Source organism: Anoplopoma fimbria, chromosome 10 (genome assembly GCF_027596085.1).
Source record: "Anoplopoma fimbria isolate UVic2021 breed Golden Eagle Sablefish chromosome 10, Afim_UVic_2022, whole genome shotgun sequence".
NCBI lineage: Eukaryota > Metazoa > Chordata > Actinopteri > Perciformes > Anoplopomatidae > Anoplopoma > Anoplopoma fimbria.
Window position 1 is genome coordinate 18,831,703 of NC_072458.1, and position 27,715 is coordinate 18,859,417.

General features: G+C 37.6%; 3 protein-coding genes across 3 annotated transcripts; all 3 read left to right on the forward strand.

Moving 5' to 3' along the window:
* Nucleotides 1-4,157: 4,157 nt before the first annotated feature.
* On the forward strand, nt 4,158-10,986 carry mturn (maturin, neural progenitor differentiation regulator homolog (Xenopus)). The gene is made up of 3 exons (XM_054606670.1): nt 4,158-4,461; nt 9,735-9,857; nt 10,879-10,986. The coding sequence occupies exons 1-3, from the start codon at nt 4,303-4,305 to the stop codon at nt 10,984-10,986; spliced, it is 390 nt and encodes a 129-aa protein (XP_054462645.1). The 5' UTR covers nt 4,158-4,302.
* Nucleotides 10,987-13,560: 2,574 nt separating this feature from the next.
* LOC129097176 (E3 ubiquitin-protein ligase ZNRF2-like) lies at nt 13,561-20,289 on the forward strand. Its single transcript, XM_054605929.1, has 4 exons — nt 13,561-14,331; nt 16,546-16,641; nt 17,979-18,084; nt 19,345-20,289. The coding sequence occupies exons 1-4, from the start codon at nt 14,004-14,006 to the stop codon at nt 19,400-19,402; spliced, it is 588 nt and encodes a 195-aa protein (XP_054461904.1). The 5' UTR covers nt 13,561-14,003; the 3' UTR covers nt 19,403-20,289.
* A 1,533-nt stretch (nt 20,290-21,822) lies between these two features.
* txnl4a (thioredoxin-like 4A) lies at nt 21,823-27,209 on the forward strand. The gene is made up of 4 exons (XM_054606023.1): nt 21,823-21,960; nt 22,138-22,318; nt 26,573-26,676; nt 26,811-27,209. Exons 2-4 carry the CDS (start codon nt 22,166-22,168, stop codon nt 26,980-26,982), a joined length of 429 nt encoding a protein of 142 aa, XP_054461998.1. The 5' UTR covers nt 21,823-21,960; nt 22,138-22,165; the 3' UTR covers nt 26,983-27,209.
* The last annotated feature ends 506 nt before the right edge of the window (nt 27,210-27,715 follow it).

The following is a 27,715-nucleotide window of genomic DNA, read 5'->3' on the forward strand; positions in this document are numbered from 1 at the left end:
CAAACTGGTGACAAGTCCTCAATTAGAACCTTTACTGTACATTTTGGATGTCGATATTCAGCCCTAAGATAAGATAAGATAAGATAAGATAATCCTTTATTAGTCCCGCAACGGGGGAATTTGCAGGCTTACAACAGCTTAGAGTAAAGTGCACACAAGAGACATAGTAGAAGAAGACAAGATAAAAAATGAAAAATAAAAATAAAATAAAACAAGTATTATAAATAAGCAATAAAAAAAACAGTAGAAAAAACAACAATAACTGAAATATTATATTTACAGACAGAGAAAAAAACAACAACTATTTTAAACTTTTTTTTTTAAAACACTAAACCTACACATGACTACTAGTGTGTTAACCAGTTAAGATCCTAACAAGGAATGACATTGAGCATTGCATAATAATAGTACAAATAGTGTAATGTCGACTCATAGATGAATCATAATAGTTATAATGATGATTTTGACTCAGCAGACGAGGAGGAGTTTTGGAGGTGTCTAAAGTTGGATTAAGAGTCGGGCCATGGCCACAATCTCCCCTGCTGTGACCATTAGACCATTCTCCCCACAGGTATATGCAAACACAATTTTGGACTTTGATACATGTTGACACCTTGTTTTTGTATTTATTTTATTTTTCTATTGTCTCCTCTTCTTAGTGTTTGTTTGTTTTTTACTCTATTGAAGCTAATTTCCCGTGCCCACATTTCTTTTATAATCTTCAGTTTGTTTTATTACTTGTTTTACTTTCATCCACTATATTAACTGGTTTTGTGTGCCATTATGTTTGCATTTAATTGAAAAGTTAATTAACAACTTCAATTAAAATACATACCTATTTTGATACTTTCTCATAATGTACTTCCGGGAGCCTGTTGCAGCAGCTCTCTCCCAACTTTGCTCCTTTTCCATTTTTTTCTTCTACTTTTATTCATTGTTGTTTTCTTTTTTCTTTTTTTTGTATGTTCCTGCTTCAGCATCTTAGTTGTAGCGTTTTTTTTTTCCTCTCTCTTCGTACAATTGGATTTTTATTTTTATTTTATTGTATAATATGTTTTATTTATTATCTTAATCTGTTTCTCTGTACTTGAGCTGCTGCAACACCCGAATTTCCCCCATGGGGATCAATAAAGGAATATCTATCTATCTATATCATAATCTATATCTATAACCTATAGCCATTAACAATTTGTGACTGATTCTTGTTCTTGTGTCATACTACTAAAACAAGTGTTATTTAGATAATCTTATTTAACCTTAATGTAAATACGATTATCTAAATAACACTTTAGCCCGGAAGTTCATTATGAGAAAATATCAAAATAGGTATGTATTTTAATTTAAGTTGTTAATTAACTTTTCAATTAAATGCAAACATAATGGCACAAGAAACCAGTTACTATATTGGATCAAAGTAAAACAAGTAATAAAACAAACTGAAGATTATAAAATAAATATGATCACGGGAAATTAGCTTCAATAGAGTAAAAAAACAAACAAACAAACACTAAGAAGTGGAGACAAGAGAAAAAAATCAACATATATGACACAGTTTCTTTGCCCAAATCCTTTTACTTTCCCCCAAACTACGCTTTTATTTTGGCAGGACACTTGCTCATACTTCCTGGTCTTATTGCAGCTTCTTGATGGGAGCTTGGAGCAGCTCCAGCCTGGGATGGGATGGTGAGCTGGTTTCACTCGCCCTCTGGTGGTGAGGACTCCTGGGAGCAGGGAGGGTGAGACCGGAGGCATGATAATGGGCAGCCCATTCCAGTAAACACTGTGGTGGATAGTTAAACCAGTGGCTTCCAGTATGGCATCGGTGGGAGGTCATTTAAGGTTGTTGTTATTGTGTCAGAGAGTTTAGGTGAAGTAGTAATTCTATACATATTTTAGAATGAAAGTTTATGTTTTTATGAAAAGGAATACATTAAAACAGTATCTTGTGCTTTAACTTTCCATTTAATGCAGTTAATTAAGTGAAAAAAACATAAGGTTTTGGGTCAAAATATGACATTATTTTAATGAATATTGATGTTGTATCCACATATTATTTTACTATCTGAGCCGGAGATTTCATTGCTCACTCTCGAAATAGTAGTTTGACAACAAAAAAAATAATCTTAGCACAAGGTCTAAGGTCAACCACTTGGTAGAAATGTTCCAGAGCTTTCTGATCTTGTGCAATTTTAAGAAAACACATTATAAATATTACATACCAAACCTACTCATCCTAAGCAAGTAAAACCAAGCCTACATTATGGGGATATGATTATGTATCAGATAGTTTTTTATATATTCGTGATTTGGGGTGAACTAGTCTAAATCTATATCAACTTTATTGGGGGGGGAAAAACGTATATTATGGTAGTATCGGTATTTAGACAGCATTCATTAGACAATGATGACTCTAGTGTTTTCCTCAGTATAGCTATAATAGCTATTCCTCATAGCTATAATAGTTTTTCTGTCTGTACATATAATATTTCAGTTATTGTGGATTCTTTACTGTTTTTATTGCTTATTTATAATACTTGTTTTTTATTTTATCTTGTTTTTCTTTTACTATGTCTCTTGTTTGCACTATACCCTATGCTGCTGTAATCCTGTAAATGTCCCCGCTGCGGGACTAATAAAGGATTATCTTATTTTATATTGTATTCATATTAGTCTGTTGCACTTATTGTATTCATATTAGTTTGTTTCTGTACTTTTGCTCTGGTTTATGCTCTTAGATGCTTGTTTAAGAAAGGAGATGCACTTATGACTTCTGGTGACTAGTAGTTCTCTTGAATACCTATGTTGAATACACTTATTGTAAGTCGCTTTGGATAAAAGCGTCTGCTAAATGACTGTAATGTAATGTATAGTGGACAGACAAGGACATGTAATGTAATGTAATGTAATCTTATTTTATAGTGTCTATATATATATATATATATATATATATATATATATATATATATATATTGGATTCTTTACTGTTTTTTACTGTTTTTTTATTACTTATTTGCTAATTTATAATACTTATTTTTGATCTTGTTTTTTTACTATGTCTCTTGTTTGCACTATACCCTATGCTGCTGTAATCCTGTATCCTGATTATCTTATCTTATCTTGTATTCGTATTAGTTTGTTGCACTTATTGTATTTTTTTTGCACTTATTGTATTCGTATTAGTCTGTTTCTGTACTTTTGCTCTGGTTTATGCTCTTAGATGCTTGTTTAAGAAAGGAGATGCACTTATGACTTCTGGTGACTAGTAGTTCTCTTGAATACCTATGTTGAATACACTTATTGTAAGTCTCTTTGGATAAAAGCATCTGCTAAATGACTGTAATGTAATGCAATGTAATGTAATCTTATTTTATAGGGTCTATATATATATATATTGGATTCTATATATTATATTTGCTTATATATACTTATTTTTGATGGATTCTTTACTGTTTTTTATTTTATCTTATCTTATAGTGTCTTTTTTTGGATTACTTATTGCTCATTTGCTTATTTATAATACTTATTTTTACTATCTTGTTTTTTTTATGTCTCTTGTTTGCACTATACCCTATGCTGCTGTAATCCTGTAAATTTCTTATTTTATCTTATCTTATAGTGTCTATATATATATATATTGGATTCTTTACTGTTTTTTTATTGCTCATTTGCTTATTTATAATACTTATTTTTGATCTTGTTGTTTTTATACTATGTCTCTTGTTTGCACTATCCCCTATGCTGCTGTAATCCTGTACATTCCTCATCTTATCTTATCTCATAGTGTCTATAGCTCTATAAAACATTCACATGATTCTTCTTTCCGCAGCTTCTACAGGACTAATGCATAATGCAAAAACCCTCCCATAACTATAATGTAATCCCCTCCTGCAGGATAAAACACCATGCAGTGGCCCAGCCTGCAGTGTGAGACAGCTGCAGCGGGCCTATAGGCTGCAGCGCCTCAGACATGGACGGCTGCCCGGCTCCACTGTTCGTCATCGCGTTTTTCCACCGGCGTCCTTGTGCGTATGCATGCATGCGACCGACGGGGCTGGTTTCATAACGTGGGGAGGAAGAGTCTGGGCACCCAGACCCGGTAGGCTCTATGCACCAACGGTGTTATCTCTATTTCCCTGGCCGTGCAGGCGGCGCACTGAGAGGTGGGATGCGGTAGTGGTAGGCTGCTGATGCTGCTGATGCCGTCTTTTTTTTGCGTCTTGAGCATCATCGCCAGAGGAGAGACCATCAAGACCACCAAGATCACCCCGGAGCCAGGGACACCGCAGACTGGATAACGGAGGGATGGAGTTCAAGCATCTGGTGGAGTCGGCGGAGAAGTGGTGCTCCGGGAACCCGTTCGACCTCATCTTCGCCGAGGAGGACGACGAGAGGCGGCTGGACTTTTACGCAGAGCCCGGCGTCTCCTTCTACGTGCTGTGTCCAAGTGGCACCGACAGCTTTGTGAGTGGGAGCTTCTTGCAGGGCCTGTGGGTGTAGGTGTGGGTGTAGGTGTAGGTGTAGGTGTAGGTGTGTGTAGGGTGGGTTGGAGATGGGATTGTCTTGGATCTTGGATGATTACGCACGGCCAGGAGGAGGAGGAGAGGGGCGCATTGGGCCGAAGTGTGAAGGAGATGATGTCATTTCAGTTTGGGTGCACACCACACCCACACACACACACACACACACACACACACACACACACACACACACACACACACACACACACACACACACACACACACACACACACACACCTCCACCCACTTCTGTCGATGGTGTTTTCTTTCCTCCATCATAATCTACTGCGATAAACCCCCCCACCAAACGAAACACAGCTCCATCAAGTCATCCAGGTTATAAAAAAACACCAGGCCTGTGGATTTCAAAATAAAAGCTCTCTGCAGGCTTCTCATGTTGCATTAGGAACACACAGAAGGGCCTTCTCATATTCAAATCAAGAACTTGATGTAGTCTTTGGGGGATTATAATGAGCAGATTCTGCCTTTTTTATTATAATGTCATTTTCGTTATATTCTTTTTTTTATTTATAGCAATGAAGGCCTCCTTCTGTCACTTATTGCATTCGTATTAGTTGTTGCACTTACTGTATTCGTATCAGTTCGCTGCACTTATTGAATTCGTATTCGTTTACTGCACTTATCCTATTCGTAGTAGTTTGTAGCACTTATTATATTCGTATTAGTCTGTTGCAATTATTGTTTTCGTAGTAATTTGCCTCTGCACTGTACTTTTGCTCTGGTTTATGCTTTGAGATGCTTGTTTAAGAAAGGAGATGCACTTATGACTTCTGGTGACTAGTAGTTCTCTTGAATACCTATGTTGAATACACTTATTGTAAGTGGCTTTGGATAAAAGCATCTGCTAAATGACTGTAATGTAATGTAATGTAATGTAATGTAAAAAGCTCAAACTTCAGTTTGTTTTTTTACACCAGACTAGTGAGTAGACAATTCTCTTCATAGTTAATTAACTGACTGATTTATTTGAGAAGTTGTTGTTCTGCAGACCTAGAGTCAATAATTAACAAGGGACACGTTTTCACAACTTTATTTTGAAGGAATTATTGACAGCTCTTTGCTCTGATACATAATCCAAATAATCCCAGTGAAAGTTTATGAATAAAAAATGTTTGCCTAGACAAAAAAATAAAGTGAACTAATTTAAAAGTGTTCTCCACACATGATGGTCTAAATAACGTTTCTAAGAATTCTCCACACTGATATAGTGGAGAAATAGCAAACCATTTCATTTGACTTTTACCTAATTTGTTTTATCTTAAACAGCCACATGTAAAGACCCTATATGATATCAGAGTCAGCCTTAAAGAAACACCATATGGATTTTTCTGTTTATAAATGATTGAACATAAACTCCTTAAATTGTTAAAATCCTATAAATACCCAAAACAATATGGAGGATATGAGCTCAGTGAAGGTCTTGGCGATGTGTGGAAAATAAAACATTACAATATTTATACCAAATACCTTGATATTGATATTGTGACGATATTATAGGGCTGAGCAAAAAATATCTACACAATCAGATTTCTGATAAATAGTATCAGTAATGTGGATATTATGATTTAAGTGAACAAAGGCAGATAATAAAACAACATTTTACTGTAATGAAGCGTTAAAACCAGTAAAAGACAACACTTATGCCATATAACGTTATACAAATCTAACATGGTATCTAATCTCATATTACAATATCTATATATAATGTTGATATACTGCCCAGCCCTTAGCTCAGTGTCTTCGTTGGCAGCCCCTCAGACTGTCTTGACACGAGTTATATCCTACTCCAGTGTGGTGCAGTGGTGGTGCTGGCCCTGCTCCTCCCTCCTCCTGCTCAGTGACAGGGGCTAACAGGGTGGGGTGGGGGGGGGGGGGGGCAGATGGAGATGACCCAAGGAGCCGAGGCTCAGTAAATAACACATTATGTCACACCGACCATGCCTGTGTGTTAGGACGACGTTTGGTCCGTCCCACAGACAGAAGAGCAGGGCTGCTCAAAAGGTGTGTGGGGGGGGGGGGGGGGGGGGGGCTGCTATTTTATTCAGAATATCATTACAGAGAAGAAAAAAACACAACAGAGGGTTAAATAACAGTCAAACACACAATATGTAGGTACATCATGTGGTTAGTTGTCTCACCACCAACTTCATTTCTCTCACTTTATCTCCCTCACAACACTTTTTCTCCAGCTTTTAAATCTAATGCATGCTCACTGCAGCAGCACTGACATTCATGGACACATTTCCACAGTTCTCTCTCCAGAATAACACTCTGTCTCTCTGCAGGACCCTTGAGATTTAGTTACTCTGGCTCGATCAATACTTCTATCAGCAGGGCGTCTCACTGTCTCTCTCTCTCTCTCTCTCTCTGTCTCTCTGTCTCGTGTTGTAGCAGTGTTCTTTCTCTGGAGGGCGCTGTGAGATCAGTTCCACCATAAACAAGAGCACAGCTGCACATCACTGTTTCCAGATCTGTAATTTCCCTCAGGGCGAGTTTTAGTAGTTTTCAGTCATCCAGGTCGGGTCATAAAGCGTTAAGCAGCTGAACAACAAGAAGGGTCTGATTTGTTTTGTGAGAGCTGCTGAAAGATGGAGATTTTCCCGGTGCAGCAGAGGCACACCCTCATGTGAGAGTTCATCCATCAGTGTCAAAACTGGAACAACCACCCATGAGCAGAGAGAGCCAGAGGGCTCCGTATAATCCCCGTCTACAACACTGTGAAAACAATATTCCCCGGACTGATTCACTTAACTCTGACATGACTTCAAAAACTCTACCATGAAAGTGCGTCTTCCACACATGGTGAAACAAAATCCCTTAAGAGAGTCAAACCTTACAAATCCATAAATTAGCTAACTAATAATGATGACATTAAGGAGATTTTAATGGAATTTTAATGGGAAAATCAATGGATGAATTAATAAATTATAATACCTTTAGGCATTTTGAAGAGGGTCTTATTTTTTAATTAGGCTTACATTTAGAAATGCTTTTCATGAGGTTAGGTCTATTTTTAAGGGTTTTATTATAATAAAAATAACTCCTGAGTATGATAAAAGTACCTTATTATAACAAAACAGAAATTATTATTAGTATTAGTATTCGTCAATATCCTCATGTTTGGCATAAACCCCTGTATGTTCACCTGAATTAAAATATAAAACTATTTTAAGGTGTAGATTAAGGGATGGTTTTCATTGTTTTGATCTTTGCATTTAATACATTTAATTAATATTTTACAATTGAATAATTTACCCAAAATTTGTGGTATGAATACCAAAATACTTTTAGGAATACAACTATTTTTATTATCACCTGAATTCTTAAACTGAAATCCCAATAATCCCAGATGATATCCTGAAATAATCAAATCAAACATCAGTCTCAAAGGTTTTTTAGTTGAACACACCCAAACATTTACTTCAAAGCCTGCAGACTCCACATTAAGATCACCTGCTTTTGTTTTACACCTGCTGCTTATTTCCTCCATGTCACACCTTATGTCATTATCCAATAAATTATCAGTAACAGTTTGGCCTTTCACCTCCAATCAAACAACACTAAAAGTAAGTGAGGCGGTACAACAGCCTTTTACAAGCAGATGTTTATCTGTGCAGATTTTTGAGGTAGCAAACTTTGTTGATTTTAATCACAAATGATGTAGAAAGCAAGACATTAATCCACTTTTATAGCAACATAAAGAACATGTCTACAAACTGAGAGGGGTTTTATAATTTGAGAGGAAAATGTATTAAAACAATCGTGCAGAAGAGCTTCAGTAAAACAATTTGTGGGCGGCATTTATGGAATGGGTTGGATAAATAAATTAAGCAAAGTAAAAATACAATAAAATGTAAGAAAACGTATGAAAATATGTTTTTGAGGAGGAGGGGGCCTGGTCTCTCTTGAGACTATGATGCTTGTTGTTGTTGTTGTTTTTTTATTGTTTATATGTTAATGTGATTATTTTGGGGTTTATTCTTCTCAAACATATCAAATTTATTAAAAAATCTTTGCTTGCTGTATATGTTTATTTTTCATATTATCACTTATTCTTGTTTTTTTCTTATTATCTGTTACATGTTATAAATACAATTATCTACTGTTATCTAATCTGACTGGAACTCTTTTATCCGAGAAGGACGTACAATTCATTGTTACTTTATACAGTTTTATTGGCCATCAGCAATATTTCTGATGTAAGTATTAACTATCAAGAAAGTTACAGTTCATTGTACAGCACATGTGTGAATGGATGTTCATCTAACGAGCGTAACAAATGAAGTTTTCTTCAGGTAACACTTTACAATAAGGCACAAAAAGTCATGAAACTAAAAGTTGAATTTCCACTTCAACCCAGTGGCTGCAGTGGTGAGATCAGTGGTAATGTTATGATGAGGAAATCATGCATTCCTGGGGTTAATGAAAAACGTTACTAATACTGGGTACAAAAGGGAATGAATTATTAACCATTGGTTTCGAGACATTTAGCACCGGATGCAGAGTTAATATGCAATGATCCATGAAGACAGTGGTCAGAATTTAGATCCATAAGTAGTATGTAGATATGTAATAATCATAATAATAATGATAATCTTTATGTATATAGCACATTTCATAAAGACTAGCTAGCTCAAAGTGCTGCACATTTTTTAAAATAAATGAAAACAGAAAAATCAACAGATGAATAAATCAGTGTGCTCTCAAGAATTTATCTCTAATCCTTGTTCCCGATTTATTCAGGAACTATTATTGTTAATTTCTTACAATTTAAGTAAATATTCATAACCTTGTGTATGTTGTTATTTTCACTCCTTTGTGCAGCATGTCCTTGAAAAAAGGACTTTTTTTTCTGGTTTAATTGCTTTGTTCTAGTTTTTCTTCTCTTCTGCACCGCCCCTGACCCAGCTTCACATATTTACTGGTTAATTCCTGCAAGTTGTTTCTCTACATTCAGCCCCCCTGAGTATTACATCTACTGTCACAGTGTTAGTTTACTTTAATTTTATTTGTTTGATTTACACAGAGGAATAAAGTTTACCCTTCCTCTCCTTTCATGCACAAGCTGAATCATGTTTTTCTTCTTTCAGCAACGTTAAGCGTCTGCATACAAATTGGTTAACTCATGCAATGTTTTTTCGCCGTGACATGTTTGGAATGAAGCCTACTCACATGATCTTCTGTCTTTGTCTGCAGCACGTGTGGAGCGAGAGTGAGGACTGCCTTCCCTTCCTTCAGTTGGCCCAGGACTACATCTCCTCCTGCGGGAAGAAGACCCTGCTGGAGGTGCTGGAGAAGGTCTTCACGTCCTTCAGGCCTGTAAGGGAACAAAATGTTTTCTTTTTAACCCACTGCACCAAACCGAAGCACAGTGACCCCTGCTCACTGTTTTTTTGGGTCCGTTACAACCCTGATACATTCTGTTCTCGCTGGTTCGGACAAAACATGCTGAACTCCACCCAGAGTTATGACATTTTCATGTTGCATTGCTTATCGGCAAATGTTACAAAACAGGACCAGCATATAGAACATGATTCAAAGCATGTTTTTTTTTTTATGAATTCTTGGAATATTCCTGCTATTTGACCTCAGACTTATGAACTGATTTGCACTGCTTGGCACTTTCTTCCTCAAGCTTTGTCATGGTAAATAGGAACACATTAGAATGAAAACTAACATAATTAAACTTATTTTTAGAAATAAAAAATAGGTGTTGCTTGGTGCGCTGTGTGGTTTCACTACGAAACCTAATACCTTATTTTCCTTTTACCCAAAAATTCCATTAATTCAGTCAACAATAATGATGCATATAAGGTATTGTTAAGGGCATCTTATGCGGATCATTAATGAAGAAATGAATGGATTGTCACATGTAAATTTCTATTAATGGATTAAAAGAATGCAAATATGGGCGTCTCCCAAAATGTTGGATGACTCATTTAAGATCTTTGATGTGTTTTCAGGGGAAAAAACAAAAGTATTATCATCAAATTATACACAACATTGTTGTTCAGGTAAATCTGTAATGTATGAGTTGATTATATTTTGTATTGATAGTATGAATTTGCAAAGTATCTCGTACTAAAGCTGTGGTGGAGCGAGAAGCGTAAATATTCCACCTCTGGATGTGCAGTATGTTTAGGAAAATAGATCAGCCTAATTATTAATATAAGGCTGTAGATCTTGTTTTACCTGCTACTGAATGTTTCCCAAAAAAACAAAGCGCCATTAAACTGCCTCCGTATGACACACAAAGAAATGTGGTTTGACACACATACTGTACACACACATCTTCATGTCACGACCTGTCTAACTCAACCTTTTCCTTTTCACCCGTCAGCTGCTCGGCCTGCCAGACATAGAAGACGACAGTTTCGAGCATTACCACGCTGACATGGAGGGGGAACCAGGGCCGGACCACCAGCAGATGGGGGTCAGCCAGCAGTGAATTCGAGGCCTGAGACGAGGCCTGCCGGCGTGGGGGTGGGTGGGGGGGGGGGAGGAGGAGGGAGCCGACCTGCTCAGAAGCCCCCGAGGCCTCCTCGACTAATCAACCCAAACACTTAACGACACACACATACTTAGGGCCAACTTGCTAAAAAAAATGCACCACCATGTTCTTGAATGTCTCAGTGGCTTTTGCTTCCCAAAGAGTGCACTCTGTTGCACTGTGTTGAGCCCCCCGTCCCGCCGCCCCGAACCAAACACACACCTACACACACACACACACACACACACACACACACACACACACACACACACACACACACACACACACACACATTGGAGCTACGTGAGCAGTACCATGTACATGGCAACTATCATAATCATTCACCATCTGGTTAGTTAAAGTTCCACAGCTCAGCAATATTACATCAGCCTCAGCTGGCTTTGTTATGCAGAAAAACAGTTGGATGTTACCCCAATGCACACATCCCCCCCCCACACCCACACCCACACACCCACCCTCTGTGGCTTTGGAGATGAATGTGACAGATAACCTACTTTCTCAGCCTGCCTGTTGACACAAAGGATACACGAGAGCTAGTTTGAAGAACAAATGGGTGAAAACTGACGGTTTGTGGCTGCGTGAGGGCAACTGGAGGGTTGCAGATAAAGAGAGGGAAGGAAGGGAGGAGAAGCGGTCTAAAGTTTTCCACTTAACGGAAGGAAACAAGGAGGGAACTGAGGGACGTATAGCGGTGACGTAGATTCAGAAGGGGAAGCTCTCAAACTATCCGGTTTCAAACACACGGTTAACATAGTTTAGTCTCGGTTGTAATCAAAAGCATTTTACGCCTCGTGTGGGAATCAAAGTGTGCAGCTTTACAGTAGCATGGATCATATCTGAAGGTGTGTGTCTTAATGTTTCTAAGGCTGTGCACCTCAAAGAGTTAAAAGTCACAAAATGAGGACGTTTTTAAAATCAGTGTTACTATCATATGACCATCAAAACAAAAGGCCCACGCTGCAGCTTAAGCCCTTCCCGTTTTGGGTGTCTCATTGTCACATGACACCTTAGTTCTTCTGTTCCGTAGTCTTCCTGGTTGTTGGTGGTTCGCAGTTTGTCCTCCTTTCTCAGCACAATCTGATGAGATACCTTCCCAAATCTAGAAAAAGAATCTCTCCTTTTGCGTGTGATGTTTTGAATTTACTGGCGCCTTTCGTGGGTTCCTCTTAACCATAACCATAGTTTAATAAGTGCACACACAAAACCCTGAGTGATATCATAAAGGGGGGGAGAGAAAACATCCATTGACAGCCACCCTTTTCGTCTGCCCTGTTATCGCTAATCTCACAGTGTGTTGTTGTATGTCACATCCAGTGCACTGCAATGCTTCAGGCCTTCAACCACTCGATCCACAAGACTGTTTCAGAGGTTTATCTTTAGCCTGTTTACTTTGGCTTGTAAATGTTTGTCTTTTTATTGCCTATTTGAATGTTTCTCATGCAGTGTATCTTCTGTTTGTCCCTCCGATGTGTGTGAAATTGTTCAATAAACCGTGTGAACAGAGTGTTCCTCGTGCCTATTTTTGCCTACTCTTAATGGCCTGAGGTTAATGTAACACAAAGGTCCAAACATGGAGGGCTTTTCATATCACAGAGTGGACTGGTGACCTGCTGCTGTGCCAACAGCCTGCTGGTGTTACTGGGATTGACGTCATGCGCCACCTGATGTGCCCACTCAGAGCTGCGTGAAGCTGGAGACAAGGATGGGACTGCAGACAGGAGGCTTTGTGTAGGCCTTCAAAGTAAAAGCACAAACGCTGTGTATTAATGTTAAAGTTTTCAGTACAGTTCAGATAGAAATATAATCTTTTAAGACTAGTTGTTTTCCATATTAAGCTATAAAATATATGAACAGTTTATAAAATATGATGCACTTTTACGGATTAAAGTGTATGTGTATGATGCAGTTAAATGAGCTTCATCTCTAAAATAAGATAAGATAAAATAAAATAATCCTTTAATCCCGCAGAGGGGAAATTTACAGGATTACAGCAGCATAGAGGATAGTGCAAACAAGAGACATAGTAAAAGAAAAACAAGATCAGATAAAATGAAATAAAAAACAAGTATTATAAATAAGCAATAAAACATCTCTACCACCTGCATCTTTCAAGGACTGCTTTAATGTCAATGCACCAATATAATGATCCAATAATCTTTGGTGGAAGAAGTATTCTGATCCGTTTCTCAAATAAAAGTACTTATACTGTTCAAATACATGAAAGCGAAAGTCCTGCTTTGAAATGTTACTCCAATAAAAAAATAAATATAATCAGCAAAATGTAATTTATGTATCCAAAGTAAAAGCACAGAGAAATGCTCCCTGTGATTATTATATCATTTTAGACTTTGTCATTAAATGTATACTATGTACTAATGTGAAACGATATTTTTATGGCTTCATTTTACTCTGAAGGCGACTTTATGTTATCATGGTGAAGTTCAGGTGGTTTGACGGAGCTGGAGGAGGAGGAGGAGGAGGAGGAGGAGGGCAATCCCTGCTTTTATTTTTCTTTCCAGACGGCCACAGTTGAGCACAAAAACAAACTTGAACCAGGCGAGCTGTGAGTCAACACTCAGCCCAAATGTCCTCGTCTGAGGTGGACAATCCGACTACTTTTATCTGAAGAGATTATTTTTAATTTTTTTTTCCATTGTTGGAAAAAAAAAAAAAAAAAAAGGGAAGGGAAGGGCTCTGCCAAGAAAACAAAAACAACCATTTGGAAATGAAGTTATGGTTCAGAAAGTGCGCACTTTACGCACGGCGCGCACCCGTGAACCACTGAGATGTTGGAGCACCTCGCCTCTGTTGCTGTTCTCCTCTTGTTCTTTATTTCCTTTGTTGCTGTCAGTTCTTCAGAACACTCTGTAACAATGTATCGTTGCGCAATACTTTAAAGCGCACACATACACCCAAACAACAACAACAGCAGGAGAAAACAGACCAGAGACAGCATGGGGGCCAAGCAGAGCAGCCCTGTGTTTGATGGCAGAACTCGGGCTTATTCCAGCTCTGATCTCCCATCTGGAAACTCCAGCGGAGGGGGACGGATTGCGGGGTTCAGGTACACCAATGGACCAGATGGCCCCCGGATCCGTTACACAGGTGGGGGGCCAACCAGCTCCGGTCTCAGTATCCCAGCTGGCGGCAGGTCAGGGTCACACGGACTCAATCAGAGCCTCGATGGCACGGATGGTGACCTGGAGGGCGAGATGCCGCCCGAGGGCCACAGGTTGCTTATTGGATCCCTGCCGGCCCACCTGTCACCTCATCTGCTGGGAGGTAAGACTGTGACGCGTGGTTTACTTCAAACTCATAACAGCTGCTCCATAGAACATTATTATTATTATTATTATTATTATTATTATTAATTATATTCCTTTATTGATCCCCATGGGGGAAATTCAAGTGTTGCAGCAGCTCAACTACATAGACACAGAAATAAATACACATACTATACAACTACACAGACAATAAATACACATACTATACAACTACACAGACAATAAATACACATACTATACAACTACACAGACAATAAATACACATACTATACAACTACACAGACAATAAATACACATACTATACAACTACACAGACACAGACAATAAATACACATACTATACAACTACACAGACAATAAATACACATACTATACAACTACACAGACAATAAATACACATACTATACAACTACACAGACAATAAATACACATACTATACAACTACACAGACAATAAATACACATACTATACAACTACACAGACAATAAATACACATACTATACAACTACACAGACAATAAATACACATACTATACAACTACACAGACAATAAATACACATACTATACAACTACACAGACAATAAATACACATACTATACAACTACACAGACAATAAATACACATACTATACAACTACACAGACAATAAATACACATACTATACAACTACACAGACAATAAATACACATACTATACAACTACACAGACAATAAATACACATACTATACAACTACACAGACAATAAATACACATACTATACAACTACACAGACACAACTACAATAACATACTATACAACTACACAGACAATAAATACACATACTATACAACTACACAGACAATAAATACACATACTATACAACAAAATAAAGAACTCAGTCACATTCATACCAGTAATATGTCATTGCTCTGTGCCTTTTTAAGACTTTTTTCATCTCCTTAATTCCTTATTCTAATATTTATTGCGTGTTTGTTGTTTTAAGTGCGCTGTCTGTCTGGTGTCCTTACCCTAAGGAACATTGTTTTCATCTCATGTGCCATAACTGCAAAATGTCTGGTCTTATTACTGTGTTTATGGCACCCAGAAAGAGTTTAGAGTCAACATGTCAGTTCTTGTTCGAGATATCATAAACTATAGGTTACCCATTACAGTCAAAGTTGCTTAGTATTTTTCCATTTGACACAGGACACCTGGCATATGGTAAAAGCAGTGTGGTGACTGACTGAGCCCTTTGTTTAGCACTTCTGCACTTTTATTGAAGCCACAGGTGGCTCCGCTGTTCTGCACTGTCTTCCTCTGCCTCTCTACATGTCTTGCAAAACACGGCCTGTTTTTCTCGCCGACTGAGAGGGAAGAGTGCTTTATGTAGGTCAGCAGATAAGAGCTTCCTGCTGGTTACACATTGCCTGACACACAAACACGCGCATGCACACATACATACACACACACTTCCTGAATGCGCAAGTCTAGATGTTTGTCAACTGGTGGACCACAGCAAAACAAAAACAGACCTAAACTTATAGGACTGTCTCAGCGCTCCAACATCCACGCCTTTGAATAAAAACTCATTATTTAACAGTGTTTCCTGAATCTTTATTGCTGTTGGAGATATTTTAAACGCGCCAACTTCCTCATCTTTCATAACATAGTCTAATTTCCAGTAATTTCCCAGATGAGGATGTCTAATCATTACAAACCTCATCAATAACCTTTGCTCATCAGATCCATGTGATTATTACCCTGCAGGCCTGATATTGTGCCCACAGGATTATCCCGCCTTACATACACATGACACAACACAAACATGAGGTTCACACCAGACACATATATACATACTCCCTGCATATATAAATGCATTTGTTGTTACTTTCTCGGTTTAGGTGTTATAATGTTAGACATGCTGTTAGGTAATCTCAGGTCAAGCAGCGCCTGGCTTATCAGTCTTTATGCAGCTGAGAAGATGCACAGAGGGGGGGGCACTGCATGTATGAAATGTTCGTACATTTCATACATGCAGTGCCATAAGTTGTTTACAGCAGACAAAGAGCTTCTAACTGCATGGAGGTGGAACACCATGCAGGTGTCCATGTAGGATCAAACTCATGCAAACCGTCCCACGCCCTCTGTTGTGTACATATCAATAAAAAAGTAATAAGAGATAAGTTGGCACATCTCTGCCCTCATGTTCTTGTCTTTGTGTTTTTCCTTCCGCAGGCTTCCACTGTCCTGTTTGCTCCAAGTTTATGGCGTCAGATGAAATAGAGAAGCACCTGCTCATGTGTTTCAGCAAATCGCGCCTCACCTACAACAGTAAGAAATCAGGGATGAAGGTTCAAGAGGGCAGGGGAGGTTCTTTAAGAGGAAGGAGCTGGTAATAGTTTTTGGCCACAGCTGCCATGTTAATCTGTTATTTTTCAATTCTACTTGTTCATTTTGGTTTAAAAAAAAAAAAAAAAGACATGCAAAAGAATGCATGAAACTTAACAATGACAATGGTAACTTCTGGTGCAGATCACATCGCAGTATTCAGATCTATTACTACAATAGAAGTCGCAGTACCACAATGTAAAAATACTTCATTACAAGTAAAGGTAGAGGTAATCAAGTACAAGAACATCAAAGTTTTACTTGAGTGCAGTACAAAAATGTACTTATTTACATTCGACCATTGCATCTGCGTTCCCTTCCTTAGTCACAATGGTATGCCATATTTTTCCTACAACTGGATCATGAGGATGATCATTAATTGAAATACAAAGTCTTGCAATAAACGATTTGTAGATAGACAAAGAACTCGTTAGCCACAGAAATACACCAGTACCAGATGTTATTCATTGTTGCATGCTGATATGCAGCCGCACATCTACACGGCCACCTATATGTATGTGTGTCAACTGTGTTGGCTTCCTGCTGCTAAAACACACACACAATCACACACTTACACAGGAAAAGGCAAACATATTTTGCCTGTTGACATACAGCTGTCACGTCACACGCTCTCTGCCAATAGAGACGTCCAAGGCTCGAGAGTGTTGCATGGATGCAAACAAGAGTAGACCGCTCGTCTTTAAATGTTGACGCATGCGCGGAGACCTGCGCACACGCACTCACAGCAGCATGCGTATTACTGACAAATGTACAGTTCACGCAGCTCACGGACTGCTCAGTTTGTCGTAGCTCATCGAAGGCATACGGACATGTAAAACCTGTACAATCATCCTTTTATCATTCACCTCGCCCATGCAAATATTTTCAAAAGCGCATTTTAATTGTCTATCTTACCTCTCCTGCAGGATTCATTTTTAAAAAGAGCAGGTATTGACACTAGGGCCTATCATAGTTTAATATACAGGTAAACATGTGACACAAAAGAACTTAATCACATCTGTTATTGAAATATACCATCAAGCAATTATACAGGTAGGATAGTAAAAACTAAACTATGATCCAATAACACAACCTTTTCCCAGTGGAGTCGGCATCATTTACTGCAGAGGGATACCAGTTCTCATCTGGGCATTTCTGGTACCAAAGGTTAAACAGATGGTTGTGCAGGATTCAGTGACTGAGCTGAACATCTGATGCATGGTTTGGTGTGCGAGGCGGCTCTTCCCTCAGTTTGTCTCAATGCGTATTGTCTTTCTCAGAGGACATCCTGTCCAGAGACTCTGGGGAATGTGCCATCTGTTTAGATGAGCTGGAGCAGGGAGACACCATTGCCAGGCTGCCCTGCCTCTGTATCTATCATAAAGGGTAACTAACACACACAAACACACAAAAATAAACAGATTGTGGTTGAAGAAAAGTTTGACAAATGCACAAATGGCATCAAGCGTAAACAGTCACGACTTCCAAAAGCAACCTAAGCTTCACTTTTAGAATACTAACATCAGAGTGGTAGCAGTCTTCTCAAGAGAAAAAACAAGCGTGTATCTCAAAATGTCAAATTATTCCTGTAATATAGAAGTTACTAGATTGTCAATAGCAACGCAAGAACTTTAAACTGTATGTATAAAGTAGAATAAGTCACACACTAGTTTGTTGACCACGGTTTTGGGGCCTTGAACTCAAAAATGTAGCCGTCATCATCTATGATTGTTTTTCGCAGCCGGAAGTGACACGAGAGGGTGGAGCTAAGTACAATTGAACGTTGAATTGACACAGAACTTTTTTAGGCCACCAGAAATGTTCCAATTAACTTAACTGAAAACACACTGAGAAAGAGTTAAAGTTCAAAGACGAAAACACGGACAACCGCCGGACTGGACAACGTCATTGTAGAGACCTGTCCATCACAAGGTAGCCGCGCTGTAAAGCATCTGCTGCTTTTTCTTTTTAAATTACAATAATGAAAAGACAGATGCAGTGAAACAAAGTGTTTATTGACAATTTAAAACTTTTATCATTATAAAAGAAATAAAAAAAACACAGAGTTACATAAAACGATTGACACCACTCTCATGTCTTTATGCTGAATATGAAACTACCACCAACATCTGGTAAGTTTAGCTCAGCAGAAAGGGGAAACAGCTAGCTCTGTCCAAAGGTAACAAAATCAGCAAAACAAGATACAACACTTCAGTAAGTGAACTTTAAAGGTGCTGGTAGGCCAGTTTTGTTACCTTCGGAGGGAGCCAGGCTAGCCGTTTACCCCTGTTTCCATTCTTAATGCTAAGCTAAGCTAACCTGCCACTCATGGTAGCCCTATAGTAAACAGACTAATATGAGAGTGGTATGAATCTTCTCATCAATACCTCAGCAAGAAAGAAAATCGGCACAGCAACAGGCCACAAATATAATATCACTTATATCAGCTATTGAATGAAACTACTTGAGAAAGCACACATATTGCCATCCATTTAATTAGATAATTTATAAAATAAGAGATAATTTGATAAAAATAAATGGAGATTATTATTATTATTGTGTGCTAAACGTAATTCAGCTCATGTTTTCAACTTCCTTTGATCACAGCAGATTAACTTCCCTGTTGTCTTCCTCTTCCTGTTTCAGGTGTATAGACGAGTGGTTTGAGGTGAATCGCTCGTGTCCGGAGCATCCCTCCGACTAGGAGCTGCAGGAGTACAGTTTCAGTCTGCTGTACGTCACTGTGGTGGACTGTGTGCCCTGACCTCATCATCACAACACTGTCTGTTCCAGCCGAGCATCAGCGCTCCTCAGGGATTGCAAGACATTGTTGTGCACAGAATTTTTCATATTGCCTCATGGAATAGTGATGTACTTTGGATATGTTTCTCTAGACGTCGTGGGACGTTCAAAGAACCACTGGTCGAGTCATTTTATCTCCAGAAAATATGTGAATGTTCCTTGTGCCACCTTCTGGCCTAAAGTGGGTTCATGAAACCTGGGATCTGAACCGTTCTGCTGAACAGGGTGTGGCTTTATGGGAGAGGACTTGTGTAACCAATGCGGTGCGAGAATTACGTCTCTTTTCAGCAGAGATTTAGATTGAGAGACTGTTCAGACTTGATCAGAAGGCTGATGTTGTGCAATGTGAAAACAAACCCAGCCGTTCAGAGTTAGAAATGCCTTTTTTCAGCTTTAAGGGATGATTACAGTGTTGATCGTAGCTAGGATGTAAATCTTAATTTTATCGTGAAATTGGCCAAATCAACCTTTTGTTAAACAATCGTGCCCTCGACCAAATAGTCTAATGTGAAAAAGTCAGACTTTGTTAATCATTTGTCCATTCAGAACCACAGTAAAGTGATCGTGTAGTTTAGTGGTGGAATCAAAGATAGGCTACAACATATCTAATTATGATTCATACTCTAAGGAGTGCCATAATATGCTGCTATGTCATAGACTGGAATGTTTCCTATAACCTTTGAACCTTTGTTCAATGTTCTTTCTATTTGTACTGTAATGTTTTGCACAACAATAAATGTTTTGTCTTTGTGTCTCAATACTGCATACAAAGTAGTAAAAATGTTAATGTAAAGGCATAATTTATATATTTCTCCATATGAAATGGAAATGAGTCTAAGATGGTTGGAGAAGAAGAATAAGGGAAGGGAAATAAAAATAGATTTTTTTTAAAAAGTATTCATACATTGGATGTATCATTAACACAGAGAGTCTGCGGCCTGCAGTTTGCAGTAGTGAAACTTCTCAAAAGTCATAAAGATATTTTATCATCTATCAAAGAGTCTCCACTATTACAATCCAAAAACAAGACAGCTGATTACTTAAGTTCTATCAGCCGTAGACAGCAGTGGAGATGACTAATGACTCGCTAGAAGTGGGCATGCATGGACATGGATAACATTGATTAAGTGTTCTTTCTCTTGGTTGCAAAATGAGCAGCCTGAGGAAATGCTATTTTCATTTGTTGTGTTGCAGAGATAATACCTTAGCCTTTCTTTTACTATATCACAAAGGGTATTTTTCCTGTGTCCAGGAGAAGATAGCATTTGAAGGACAACTATTATTTTCTGAGAAGAATTTCTGATGTTTACCTATTCCATTTTCTATACAGACTGAAACCCCCCATGTTAGAGAGATGTAAAAGAAAAGTCACTTCACTAACTGTCTTTATCTTATATGTGTTTTATTTTTTTCTAGATTGTAGATTAATATTGAAGACATCCAAACTATGAAGGAACACGTGGAATTTAGTGGTAAACAAACAAATGCTCAACAAACCAGAATATGTTTTATATTTTACATTCTTCAAAGTAGTTGAATGAGAAGGTGTGTCCAAACTTTTGACTGGTACTGTATGTGTTTTATGGCAAATGTTAGGCCATTGTATCGATTGGAGAAATTTAAAAATGCACCTTCAATAAGTCAAAAACAAGGAGTCCGTCTTGATACTAGTGTTAAATGAAGATGGTCTTAATTTTTTATTGTATATTTAGTATGTTTGAATTCTTCCATCAGTGTTTTTTGGTTTGCTTTTTTAAAATCCAAGATACAGTACCAGTCAAAAGTTTGGACACACCGCCTCATTTAATGGTTTTAATTTATTTTTATTTTTACCTACATTGTAGATTAATATTGAAGACATCCAAACTATGAAGGAACACATATGGAATTATGTGGTAAACAAACAAAGAATATATTTTAGATTTTAGATTCTTCAAAGTAGTTGAATGAGAAGATGTGTCCAAACTTTTGACTGGTACTGTATATTGTCAATCTTTGCACAGACTGGTATCAATTATTTTTTTATCCTTAATATGGGCATGGAAACAAATAGAAAAACATCCTTACACATGGTTTCACTATGCAAAGTCAGCTGGGTGAAATAAAACCATATATTTATTATATGTTAATAATTCCATCAGTTTTTTGGTATGCTTTTATTTAAATCCAATATATATTAAGAGAGTAAAACATCCAAAACAATCTTAATTTTTGATAAACTCCAGAAAATCACAACATCATCAAAACCTTCCACCACATGTCATCCTGTTCAACTGACTGACTTCCATCGATTACGTTTTCTGTGACGTAATCACGTCGTGGACGCGCTGTCGCAGGTTGATGACGTAACGCGCAGAGAACGTAACATTTGCGAAAAAAGTACACAGCAGCAGCGGCTAACGGGGAGTTTTGTCCTATTGTTGTTGTACGTTTTATATACTTATTGTGTTTTTTTATTAGGTAAGTTTTTAGGTTGCTATCCTCTCATTCATATCTGACATGTACAAGTTTAATTATTTAATCCAGACTTGTCCTTGGCTAACGAAACAAGCTAGCTAGCTAGTGTTAGCTCACAGCTAGCTAGCTAGCTAGCTAAAGGCCATTTTGTGTGTGTGTGTGTGTGTGTGTGTGTTTCAGCTTTGGGGGTTGTTGACTTGCTATCAGGATGTCGTACATGCTACCTCATCTCCACAATGGCTGGCAGGTGGACCAGGCCATCCTGTCTGAGGAGGACCGGGTCCTGGTGATCCGGTTCGGTCACGACTGGGACCCCACGTGTATGAAGATGGACGAGGTTCTGTACAGCATCGCTGAGAAGGTCTGTCTGTCTGTCTGTCTGTCTGAGCCTCCAGTGGCTGTGTGTGTGGAGGGCGACACATGACATGATGTGAATAAATAAATGCATAAATGAATACAGGAATAAATAAATTAATGCATAAATAAATACAGGAATAAATTAATAAATGCATAAATAATTGTGTAAATAAATACAGGAATAATGAAAATAAATAGTAAATGCTTATATAAATGTAAAAATAAATCAAGAAATAAATAAATGCGTAAAAAATTGTATAAATAAATACAGGAATAATTTAAAAAGTAAATGCTTATATAAATGTAAAAATAAATTAATAAATACAGAAATGAATATCGATCGATCACACTCCTGTAACCAATCCTGCTTTAGACAGAGGTTAAGACACAGAAATAGATAAATGTAAGTGAAAAGGAATGTAGAGATAAATGTAGGATATGTATTTATTGTCCTGTTTGATTATTAACTTTTATTTATTTATCTTTAGATTAATGTATTCATTTCCATATTTATTTTAGCATTTACTTATTTATTTATTCTTTTATTTATTTATTTCAGTATTTATTTAACCATTTATTTATTACTGTATTTATTTAAGCATTTATTTATTTATTCCTGTATTTATTTATACAATTATTTATGCATTTAATTATTTATACCTATGTCATTGTTCGTCCTCCATACATGCATGTGTCATTGTGTTGTAGTTGTTTGTGTGTTGTACACATTGTGTCAGCATCAGAAGTCAACCAAGATGTTTGTAATTCAGACTCATTCAGTAATATTATTACTTATTACATGTTTGATGCAGAGCAGAGATATTACTGTGCTGTTTCTCTGTAGAGAGGAGGCAAAGGGACGAATTCATCTCGTGGATAAAGTACTATAAAATAGTAAAGTAAGGATAGCGTTAAAATGGTGAAGGAGAGCACATGAATAAATATATAATATGTTTATATACATGTTACATTTATTTATTACATTAGTATTTTCAGTGCTTAACATTAAATATAGGACTAAAAATGTATTTAATAAGTCAATAGACATCAAATTAATCAAAAATGTTGTCAGAAATTGTTCAAGCAAAATGCTCAACATTTTCTGTTTGACATTTGTCTGCTCATCTGCATTGTTGTAAATTGACTATCTTTGAAGTTTTGGTCTAGTAACAGGTATACATACACCAGCATCCAAAGACTGGAACACTGTTCTTTCCTTAAACAATTCAATTCAGTTTATTTTGTAGAGCCCAGAATCACAAATTTGCCTCAGAGGGCTTTACAATCTGTACACATGCGACATCCTCTGTTCCTGAACCCTCACATCGGCACAGGAAAAACTCCCCTAAAAAAACCCTTTAACAGGGAGAGAAAAGGAAGAAACCTCTGGGAGAGCGACAGAGGAGGGATCCTTCTCCCAGGATGGACAGAATGAACAGCATAACAGAGATACAACACATTCAATGTATATGACATAAATTATTCATATAATAAGAGTAGTAAGCAGAGTAACGAAGGAAAAAATTGAGACTACTTATAATAACAGCAGCAATTATTATAGTGGAATTATAATTATGAAATAGTGAATAGTAATGTGACTAATAATAATAATCGAAGTAGCAGTGGGTGTCAGCCGGGTCTACGGTCCAGGGACCACAACGATTCATGGAAACCTGCAAAGTGAGAAAGCAAAAAGGGCTTCAGGGTGGAAGCAAAGCTAATATGCGCAATGGTACAGGAAATAATAATAGTAATGTGACTAATAATAATAATGGTAGTAGCAGTAGGTGTCAGCGGTGCCATAGCAGGATGCACGTCCACGGTCCAGGTACAGCCACGATTTATAGAAGCCTGCGAAGCGAGAAAGCACAAAGACTCCAGGGTAGAAGCAAAGACAACAAGCGTAATAGTACAGGCAATAATAATAGTAATGTGACTAATAATGATAGTGGTAGTAGCAGTGGGTGTCACATGTTTACTAGATAACCTAGCCCTGTTTCAGGAAGCAGATTTAGTGAAAAACTCTGAGTTAGTTTACCCTGAGATTAAGGAAACAGGGTTTATTCCAGATGTGTGACAATCCTTAAGATTTTAGTGCTGGTTGATTTAGGGTTTTTTTTGCATGTAAACAATGGAATTGTGCTTCGAGTTTAGCAGTCTGGAGTCTTTGGCTGCCATGGCAACTGACTGAAGCTAACCTGCTCACTGAGACGTTTTCTCAGTTTCTCTTTGTCTCCTCCCTCTTCAAGCTAGACACACAACTCTGTTTCCCTATTTATTCAGCTCGAATTAAAGCTCGAATCTCAGTGCAGTAATTAGCCGGATTTTACTGGTCAGATATTATAAGATAGATATTATCTTGATATTAGTTTGTTACTTGGCAACAAAGTTTCTGCATATATGTGCGTTGTCAGTCATTTATTTGAACAGCTTTAAGTTGCCCTCACATTCTAACATTACACAGCGTCACTCAGTGCAAAATGTCTGCATTTCTTTCTTATTTGAGAGGAAGTATTGTTTTTTTTTGGTTTTTTTTACATACACTGAGTCTGTGCCCACAGTTGATGTCAGCTGTCCACTGATGGAATATGATTCCTATAATATTGGAGATTATAAATCAATATTTCTCAGTGAGCATGACCGTGGTGCAGCTTCAGAATTCAGTTTAAATGTGAGTTTCTTAAATATGCTGCTTTAAGGTTGAACATGTTTAAACATTAGCATTTAAATTATTAATTAACACTTCTCCTTGCTCTTACTCAGGCTCCTTTTTTAGAGATAAATGTGCACAGTTCATACATTGCTTACTTAAAATGGAGTCTCTGCCTTCTATTTACCTGTTGCCATGGTGAATCCTGGTATTGGAGCTCCATTGATAAAGGCTTTTTTCAGTTACCGTGCACACGCTTTACTCAGAGAGAACTTGGAGTGCAGACTTAGGCTCAGAGTTTGTTAAACCTGCTTTCTGAAGCAGGGCAATTTACTGTTTAGTCTTCACTTTATTCCAACACTCCACATCAGCTTCATCAATAAACCTTTTAGAAATGCTTTCTGGGGAAATTCACACATTCAGCTGTTGAGACCATAAGGAGCATCACAGTTTATGGTTTTCACCTCAGCTGAAAATCATATTGATTTTGCAGGTAACAAAATCATGTGCGCTTTCTGGGATGCTGTAGATTTATTTTCCAGTGCAGATTTATACTGTCTGCTAAAGGGGTGTAAAGATTCATCACTATTTTCATCAGGGTGCCCACTGCTCCTGGCAGTTTATTGCTGATTTTACAACAGAGATCCCTATCACAGGATTTTATATTGGAGTATTTTACTCTCAGTCAGCAGTTTGTAGACCGTTTTCAGCACATGCTGCCCAAATCTATGATGGCTGTTGAAAAGCTGAGGCATTGCAATCATTTCTTAAAGATATAAGTTATATTCTTTTTGAAGCCCATTTTTCATACTAGTGAGGTACTGCAGGTAAGGCAAAGGAGGTTTATGGCAAACTGGATTTATTGAACTTTTAAATACAATCTAATCCAAATTTATTTATACAGCACATTTAAAAGCATACTATACTAAAACAGTTGAACAAAGTGCTGTATAGTAAAGAAAAACACAAAGCACCCAAATAAACAGAGCAGTTATATAGACAAAAAGACAATACAATTATAAAAGCATTCAGAATTAAAAGCCCCAAAATATAAAGATGTTACTTGAAACAGGGTTTAAAAAACAGGCAGTGTGCTGAACATGCAGAGGCAACTCGTCCCAGAGTTTGGTGGCTGCAACTCCAGAGCCAGGATCTCCCATGAGCCTCAGCCTTGATATTCAGACAGCCAGAGGCAACTAGCCAGCGGACCTGAGTGATCTTGAGGGGTCGTGTGGTTGTCAAAGGTCATAGAGAGGCTGGAGCTAGCCCCTCTAATGATCTGTAGACAAACACTAAAATCTTAAAATCAATCCTAAAACGAACAGGGAACCTGTGAAGGGGAAATGTCCTCTTTCTTGTGTGATGCTGTTATGAGACGAGCTGATAAGCCAGGTCGTGTGTCATGGAAATAATCCCAAAAAGTAGTGTAAAGCAGGTACTGCCATTTTCAAAAGAAATAAGTCGTCCAAGAGAACAGTTTTTTTTATTTTGAAACTAACCTTTCCCTTTTGTGTTGTTCTGCCTATAATGTTAATTACTCTGATGTTCATATTGATACATTGATGGTTTACTGTTGTATCATTATTCTGCCTATGTACTTTGTCGCAGGTGAAGAATTTTGCAGTCATTTACCTGGTGGACATCACAGAAGTGCCTGACTTCAACAAGATGTACGAGTTGTACGACCCCTGCACCGTCATGTTCTTCTTCAGGTAAGGCACTCCATGTCTGATTTCAAAATATCAGAGAAAATGCTACTTCCTGTAATGTCATTTAAAAGAAAATTGGTGTCATTGTTGAGGAAGTACTGTAAGTAACTTCAGAACTTCATATTGTTGTTTTTCAGGAACAAACACATCATGATTGATTTGGGTACTGGTAACAACAACAAGATCAACTGGACAATGGAGGACAAGCAGGAGATGATAGACATTGTTGAAACCGTGTACCGGGGAGCCAGAAAAGGACGAGGTCTGGTGGTGTCTCCAAAGGATTATTCTACAAAATACAGATATTGATTTTTTTTGATTTTTTTTTAAGGAGTTGTTTTTTTTACCTGATATTTTGTGACATAACACACAGACTACAAGTTACAGAAGACATGGAAGATCTCTTTCAACATTTTTTTTTTGCAAGTGAAAGAAGAACAATATTCTTATTAATGGCCGTGATCGTGTTACATTGAGCCATTTGTGTTTTTTTTGTGTAGACTGATGTGTAAATCAGTTTCTTCAACAAGTTGTTTTTGAAAACAAAAACAAATTTCTGGGAAACAAGTGCTCAAAAAAAAAACTGTGTAAAAGCCCCCATACTTAATTGTAATAAACATGGATGAATATTTACATGTTACAAGTCTATTGCTGTAGATCCTTTCAAGTTTTTCCAATCTGACTTTCAGTGTGATTCACACAGTAAAGTTGTTATAATGGGACAAAGTAGTTCAGAGCTTTTTTTTTTTTAATTGTGCAGAAAAGTGAGTAGAAAACAAGTGCAGACAAGTACATTAACACATACAACCTGACTATTTCAATGCCTGAAGCCAGAGATTGTATTTCCCTAAAATCTCCATCAGGTGGAGCCAGAGATGTTTGGCAGCATCACTGATTACATTTCTCTAAAACTGAAGATTCAGAGTGCTTATTTATCACTGATTAGATTAGTTGAGGGTATTCATTTGTCATGGACTATGTACAAATACAATTAAGAGATAGTTAAACCCAAAAGAAAAACATACATGTTTTTCCTCTTACC

Coding starts and splice junctions, on each gene's coding strand:
- mturn (XM_054606670.1), top strand. CDS start 4,303: ATGGAGTTCAAGCATCTGGTGGAGTCGGCGGAGAAGTGGTGCTCCGGG. Junction 4,462..9,734: donor CAAGTGGCACCGACAGCTTT/GTGAGTGGGAGC, acceptor CTTTGTCTGCAG/CACGTGTGGAGCGAGAGTGA. Junction 9,858..10,878: donor TCTTCACGTCCTTCAGGCCT/GTAAGGGAACAA, acceptor TTCACCCGTCAG/CTGCTCGGCCTGCCAGACAT.
- LOC129097176 (XM_054605929.1), top strand. CDS start 14,004: ATGGGGGCCAAGCAGAGCAGCCCTGTGTTTGATGGCAGAACTCGGGCT. Junction 14,332..16,545: donor GTCACCTCATCTGCTGGGAG/GTAAGACTGTGA, acceptor TTCCTTCCGCAG/GCTTCCACTGTCCTGTTTGC. Junction 18,085..19,344: donor CTCTGTATCTATCATAAAGG/GTAACTAACACA, acceptor TTCCTGTTTCAG/GTGTATAGACGAGTGGTTTG.
- txnl4a (XM_054606023.1), top strand. CDS start 22,166: ATGTCGTACATGCTACCTCATCTCCACAATGGCTGGCAGGTGGACCAG. Junction 22,319..26,572: donor TGTACAGCATCGCTGAGAAG/GTCTGTCTGTCT, acceptor ACTTTGTCGCAG/GTGAAGAATTTTGCAGTCAT. Junction 26,677..26,810: donor ACCGTCATGTTCTTCTTCAG/GTAAGGCACTCC, acceptor GTTGTTTTTCAG/GAACAAACACATCATGATTG.